This window comes from Schistocerca piceifrons, chromosome 1 (genome assembly GCF_021461385.2).
Source record: "Schistocerca piceifrons isolate TAMUIC-IGC-003096 chromosome 1, iqSchPice1.1, whole genome shotgun sequence".
NCBI lineage: Eukaryota > Metazoa > Arthropoda > Insecta > Orthoptera > Acrididae > Schistocerca > Schistocerca piceifrons.
The window spans coordinates 500,844,191-500,851,919 of record NC_060138.1 but is presented as its reverse complement, the minus strand read 5'-3'; the positions used below and the strand labels follow the sequence as shown (position 1 = coordinate 500,851,919).

At 39.7% G+C, this 7,729-nt stretch overlaps 1 protein-coding gene across 1 annotated transcript in view; it reads left to right on the top strand.

Annotated features, from left to right (window-relative positions):
* The first annotated feature begins 4,860 nt into the window (after nt 1–4,860).
* Nucleotides 4,861–7,729, top strand: part of LOC124796350 (phosphatidylinositol 4,5-bisphosphate 5-phosphatase A-like) — an 87,922-nt gene continuing 85,053 nt past the window's right edge. Inside the window, exons 1-2 of the mRNA XM_047260498.1 lie at nt 4,861–5,005; nt 5,553–5,666. Of these exons, the coding sequence (XP_047116454.1) occupies nt 4,992–5,005; nt 5,553–5,666 (128 nt within the window). The 5' untranslated portion in view covers nt 4,861–4,991. The remainder of the gene's footprint in view (nt 5,006–5,552; nt 5,667–7,729) is intronic.

Genomic DNA, 7,729 nt, shown 5'->3' with positions numbered 1-7,729 from the left:
ATTTAGAGCATGACAAGCTGCCACAACAATCAGTGGGGTTACGTAGCTGTGTGTTGCACGGGGAAAAGAGCGTTGAAATAGTGTGTCTTGAATGTCTGACCATTTGTGATTTGGAAGGGAATGAAAAACACAGGAAAGGGGAGAAAGAGTGGACATTGAGTAAAGTAAACCAAATCTAAAGTCAAATGAAAGAAATAAAACTAATACAATAAAGATAAGCAATGCAACCACATTATTCATATATACAAAAAAGGCTACACTTACAAATGAAATGTGATTCCTTTAAATTTTAGATAATGTTCAGATCCATTAGTACACCCATAAACAAACCTAGTTGGCGTCTTTGATGAAACAACTACGTCTTCACACAATCTAAGCACCCAACAATGCTGAAACTGGGCATTGAGAGGTATGAATGCGGTAAACGTAATGCTTTGGGCTACTTAAGATTGCAGATACCTTCAAATCTGAGATGTATTGATGACTCCCTTCTTTTTTTACCTCCATGGATTTGTGTTGTCAGTACTCTAATCATATGATCTCGGGATGCAGTACGTTTCTCCATAAAGTGCCTTGTACATTTAGAATGTCATTATGTCTCTATTACAAACAGATTCTTTTCATAGAGCTGGCTGGAGTGGCCGTGCGGTTCTGGGCGCTACAGTCTGGAGCCGAGCGACCGCTACGGTCGCAGGTTCGAATCCTGCCTCGGGCATGGATGTGTGTGATGTCCTTAGGTTAGTTAGGTTTAATTAGTTCTAAGTTCTAGGCGACTGATGACCTCATAAGTTAAGTCGCATAGTGCTCAGAGCCATTTGAACCATTTTTCATAGGTGCTGCGTATTTGTTATAGAAACTTTGCATTTGGTAACTGGACTCTTTATCTTTGAAGAAGACATGAAGAGGCAATTTTGCTTCTTTGAAACAAGTCTCACAGTCCAGATGCACTCATTTTTTGATATCTATGGCAGCCAGCACTAGTTTTGGATTTTATATGGAACATTATCATGTTACTAAGTCCATTGTGGTAAAGTTTTGCTATGATAGCGTTGGAAAACTGCTTAATAACAAGCCAGTACTTTTGGAAGTGCTTCAAAAAGTGCTGAATTTGCCGTACTATTTATTTTCCTCTTTTCTGTAGGCTAAAGCACAATTTTTCTTCATGGTAACACTTTGATCTGTTTATGTGACACATTTATTGCATATACTCCCACAATATTACAGACCAAGTAGAAATGGAAAAAAAAACGATCGCTGGTTAAATCTAGTAGAAAGCCAAATGTATTCCAAGTATTGAAAATATATATGACATATTGCACTCTACGCTTGCTCCTTGCCACCACCCCACTTCCCTCCAGCACACTGAAGATTGCATGAACGTACAATACAGTTCCCTCCATAACATTCATTTAAGCTCCTCAGTCCGATCTGTCGAGGTGTAGAAGATATAACAGCATGAAAGAAGTGGACAATGACACACATGTAGGAGTCTGATGCTATGTTTGGCACTAATATTTTATGTCTGTTAATCGGATGGTAAAGACTGTAACTTGAATGTATTTCCAAAAAGGCAGCTGAATTTTAGTTTGATTACAGTATATGCATGTGTCTGATTTTTGTTCCTCATTATTGTGGTTCACATTCAGTATGTTGATTTCTTATTGACTTACTTGTAAAACAGAATATACAACCATCAACCAAGATGTGAAGATGCCATTGTGGTGATAAAAATAACTAATGCATACTGTACCAGACCCGCACCGAAAATATATTTAAGATAAATGCTGAAATTTCACTCAGTACTGCATGTCATATTTCCCAGCTTTCACATATTTCATAGATTCTCATTTCACAATTAACCTTTTGTTTACTCTTTCAAGTCTCTTTCTCTCTCTCTCTCTCTCTCTCTCTCTCTCTCTCACACACACACACACACACACACACACACACACACACACACACACACACACACATACACAAACACACACACACACACACACACACACACACACACATATATATATATATATATATATATATATATATATATATATATATATATATATATATAGGGTGGTCCATTGATAGTGACAGTCCGCCAATGCTGACGATATTTGCTTCTTGATACATTACCCGTGTTAAAATGGACCGTTTACCAATTGCGGAAAAGTCGATATCATGTTGATGTATGGCTATTGTGATCAAAATGCCCAACAGGCGCGTGCTATGTATGCTGCTCGGTATCATGGACGACATCATCCAAGTGTCCGGACCGTTCGCCGGATAGTTACGTTATTTAAGGAAACAGGAAGTGTTTAGCCACATGTGAAACGTCTACCACGACCTGCAACAAATGATGGCGCCCAAGTAGGTGTTTTAGCTGGTGTCGCGGCTAATCCGCACATCAGTAGCAGACAAACTGCGCGAGAATCGGGAATCTCAAAACCGTCGGTATTGAGAATGCTACATCAACATCGATTGCACCCGTACCATATTTCTATGCACCAGGAATTGCATGACGACGACTTTGAACGTCGTGTACAGTTCTGCCACTGGGCACAAGAGAAATTATGGGATGATAATAGATGTTTTGCACGCGTTCTATTTAGCGAAGAAGCGTCATTCACCAACAGTGAATAATATGCACTATTGGGCAACGGAAAATCCGCGATGGCTGTGACAAGTGGAACTTCAGCGATCTTGGCGGGTTAATGTATGGTGCGGCATTATAGGAGGAAGGATTATTGGCCCCCATTTTATCGATGGCAATCTAAATGGTGCAATGTATGCTGATATCCTACATAATGTTCTACCGATGTTACTACAAGATGTTTGACTGCATGACAGAATGGCGATGCACTTCCAACATGATGGATGTCCGGCACATAGCTTGCATACAGTTGAAGCGGTATTGAATAGCATATTTCATGACAGGTGGATTGGTTGTCGAAGCACCATACCATGGCCCACACGTCGCCGGATCTGACGTCCCCAGATTTATTTCTGTGGGGAAAGTTGAAGGATATTTGCCACTGTGATCCACCGACAATGCCTGACAACATGCGACAGCGCATTGTCAATCCATGTGCAAACATTATGGAAGGCGAACTACTCGCTGTTGAGAGGAATGTCGTTACACATATTGCCAAATGCATTGAGGTTGATGGACATCATTTTGAGCATTTATTGCATTAATGTGGTATTTACAGATAACCATGCTGTAATAGCATGCGTTCTCAGAAATGATAAGTTCACAAAGGTACATGTATCACATTGGAACAACCGAAACAAAATGTTCAAACATACTTACGTTCTGTATTTTAATTTAAAAAAACCTACCTGTTACCAACTGTTCGTCTAAAATTGTCAGCCATGTGTTTGTGACTATTACAGCGTGATCTATCACAAAGCGAAAAAAGTCATTCAGCTAAAACATTCAGATTTCTTTATGTACTACACGAATATGTAATATAAAAATAGGGGTTCCTATTTTAAAAAAACGCAGCTGATATCCGTTTGACGTGTAGCAGCGCCATCTAGCGGGCCAACCATAGCGCCCTTCAAGCTAGACAGGTTTCGTTCTTTGTAGTTTTTTCGTTTGACGCTTATTTCGTGAGATATTTGGCCCAGTTACGATCAATGGACCACCCCACAGACAAACTTTCCCTAAATTATGCAGTTGTGAGCTATCAAAAATGCATGAAAAGGCAAAAAGCCTAGCATTGAAGAGACTTTTTTTGAAATTCACCACTGTCAAAGAAAAGGCCATTTTTTGAGCTGGTGGTGTAAGAATACCAAGAAATGGCTTCTGCAGATGACCAAAAACTTCGCTTAGTAATCCTACACATTTTGCAAACATAACAATAGATTTCAAACATTTCTTCAAAATGCAACCAAAACATCACAGCGCGGTATCAGTTCATCAAAGTATTCATATAACACCAACTCTTTCTCGTTTCATGAATTACTCTCTGTACCTGTATCATGTGCAGTAATTCTCCATTGCTGTTATGAATAAACAGATGGTAAAAACGCAGCAAATACGCGTAATATTAGGTGTTTCGAACGCAGACGCAAGTACAAACAGCGTCGTCCCGAGATCACGTGACACTCTCCATTTGATGTTGACAACATGTCCAGAGATACTTCAACTCTATGCTTAGATCACTTACAGAAATGAGAAAATGAATAGTGGCTATGACGATACCTTGTGGTATCACTTCCTATGATGTTGCTCCTTGAACTGAAACAGTCTGCCATCTACTTTCTAAAAAGCACTGAAAGGTAACTGTAACAGCGCCTTCCACACCATAGTATTTTAATTTTTTGAGTAAGGTCGTATGGGGTATGCCGTGAAATGCTCTCTCTTTTCAGTGCTACCTTTATATTTTTTAGTAAGTCCAGTGCAGCAGTAGTTGTGAATTCTCGCTTTCAAAAACTAATTTGTGCACCATGGAAGAGATTGCCTCCCCCGAACCCATGCAAAAGCCGATTTTTCACAATATTTTTCATCGCTTTAGTTAAGACTGATATGACTGAGTGAGGGCTGCGAAAATAGGCTAACTTCCGATGCTAACAGACGACGACACAGTTTTGCCCATCAACGTCAAAACTTTCTTTCCGAGAAACGTTGACGGTGACGTCCCGCTCCGATCCCTCGCTTTCCACGCCATTAACGGATTGTGTGGCTGCCGCCAATCCGTCAAGTGTGAATCGGCTTTCACATCGACAAACTGAAAAAATATCGATAGCTACTTCGATTACGCTGAATCATACGATAGTTTTGGCGAGTTCTTAGATCGATTTTCAAGTGTTGGACTTGTTTAATGCTTTTTTCGCGGAGAAACCCGTGTGCGGGTATGTGGTGGGGCAGGGATTGCAGACGTAAAGGAAGCTGAGGGGAATCTGTCAGTGTACATCATTCCGTCAGTAGTGAGTAAGGCACGTAATGTGGTGGTATTTCGATTTTAGGTGAAAGAACCCAAACAAATATGGATAAATTAAGGTAAATATGATTCAGAAAGTTCGGTTAGCAAGCCTTATTGCTTTTAAGTGCGAATGATCTCCAAACAGTACTTTATTGTGCACAATAATAATTCACATCGAATATAAAAAAAAAAAAAGTAATCATAGATTGGGTGTCATTTTTTGCCTTGTCAAATGAAAATTACTGGACGTAAGTTCCTCTGTTGCTTCGTTTGTTTATTTGGAGTGGTCACGTCAAGTTTGAACACATCTAACGCATGTGTGTAAGACAGATACGGACCGATTGGAGCCCAATCCAACAAGCAAAAGCATGTCAAATTGTATTTTTCCGTCGCTTAGGTCCTATTGCCGTTCGTAACATGAAAAACTATTGAAATGCGAACCCTTTCGGCTGCTAAGCTGGCTTTATTGTTGGGTAAAAGTTAATTATTGGCGAAATACAATCATCACAAGTTTTATTTTAATGTGTTCATATATCCCATGCTGTTCTGCTCCGGATTTGAATTTTGGGATGATGGTTAATGAGCATTTTCTCCTGATGTTTTTACTCCTGTCATGTGTTTCAGGTTATACATGGTAACATGGAATGTGGCCACCCGACAACCAGAAGAAGATGTGGAAGAAATGTTGGGAATCGATAAAATGACTGATGACTTGTTGCCAGATTTGTATGCTATAGGGTAAGTTGCCTTCAGTTTTCCCATAATTCATTACTTTTGCATATAATATCCAAATACACAGTTGTTTTTCTTGTCTTGTCAGTATGCAACCTAGGTTTGTAAAGAGCCTAGCATTTGTGTGTTTATCTGTTCTAAGAACAATAATTTGTTGTTGACTCAAGACTATTTGGACTGTCAGTTATTCAGAAAATTTTGCAGAGACATGATGTATTGACACTTGCTTTCAGTTATCATTATTATTATTCTCTAAAAATGATTAGGCCTATCAAGTTTTGTAGTGACCATACACGCCAATGAATCTGTTGTCAGCCCATGAATATGGGTCTATATAAGTAAAAGGACAATGGAAAACATTATAGAAGTTCTTCTGCCATAGAATTGAGAGTATTTGAGCTGGGATTGCAGGTGACCAAATTTTGGTCATCAGTCTCTTCGTTAATAATTGTCTGTCACATCGTATGCCTGTTGCTCCAGACCACATAAATCAGGAAATTCTGGGTCCAGATTGTTTGCTGTGAATTTTCAAGATAAAATAATAATAATGTGTAGTAGTATCCATGTGTGAATTCTGTCATTGATTTCAGTGAACATTATTGAACCTATTCATGTGTAAGTGATTTCATTTTAGACTGCATGAAATATTGATGCATTTGCTTCCTGTGTGTCAGTTTCAGCTTTATTAATACTTGCACAAAGTAAAGTGTAACTCCCAATTACCTCTACTTGTGTTGTAGCTGTCATGCAGGACAGAAGTGACATTAGTCTGTATGAAGTGCTCCTCACCGCATGGCAGCTGATGTACAGGGCTGGGAAATGTAGAGACTTCACCGTATTTCAACATTTTTAATGACTTGTGTATGCTGTTTTCCTTCATTCTGATGCAGACATAAATATGCATTATGTTTTTTGGAATTTTACTTACTTTCTTTTTCTCATGGTGGCAGCCTTTGGTGTTGAACTGGCTATTCCCTAGGTTCTGCTTTCCTTTCTTGGAGTATTCATTCATCACCTTCCGGCTGACGTAATCTTTGGTCCACTTCTTAGTTTCATGTTCATTTTCCAAATTTTTTTCTGTCCTTGCAGGTGACTGTGGAAGGACACTTTAAAAAGCACCTACTGCATACAGTTTTAAAGTTCATCTGCACACAGTACCTGCATAGAATATTATACGCACTTCAAGCCAATGCAGTAGCCAATCCGATGTGATGTGATCGTTAGCTGCTATTTTGGTTGAGCTCCCAGACAGCCCTGTTGATGCCTGAGCTGCTGTCAACCCATGTATACCAAGGAGCCTGTCTTCTGGAGCACCAGGAGTCCTGGCAACAGATGTAATGTCAAATGGACTTTACTGTGGCCAGATTGTGCCTTTGTGGAGAGCCCTTGATTGGAATATGTGGTGCCACGACAGATATGTCACACATAAATCATTAAATTACAGCAAACTAGTGGCCATTCTATTACCTTTATCTGATCAGACAGGTATAGAAATTTCATTGTGGACAGTTATAACCCCACTTCTTTCCTTACCCTGGATTTCCATAGGAAGAGGCAAAGCCAGATTTCTGGGAATGCAACAATTTCTCCATTACTAAGTATGACCAAACTGTTGGGGACACTTGTATTGTGATGAAGCCATTATTTCTTGTAAAACACTTAAAGACGTTGGAAAAAGTGTGATAGATAGCCATTACTTAAAGCCTCATCTGATACAGTCTACAACTCTTCAGCCCTGTAAATGTCTGGGCAACATATCAGAGACTAGTGTCACACACAAAAATGTGTAGCAAAGGAATCATCAGCTACAGAGATCTTATGCTCAGACGAGGCATTATGGCTAATCTCAAACAACGAGGCGTGCATTTTATCTGCCATGTCGAAAAGGGTCCCAAGGATGATACAACAGGTATAGGTGCCTTTAAAGGGAATGCCCTCCCAGAAAATGTTAGTCATGATGTACAGTTGTACGTCCCACCATCCATCATCCAAGAGGCACGTCCGATGCTTACGCTTCAGGCATATGTCATCTCACTACATGGCAGACCCAAAATTTGGGAGCTGCAGAC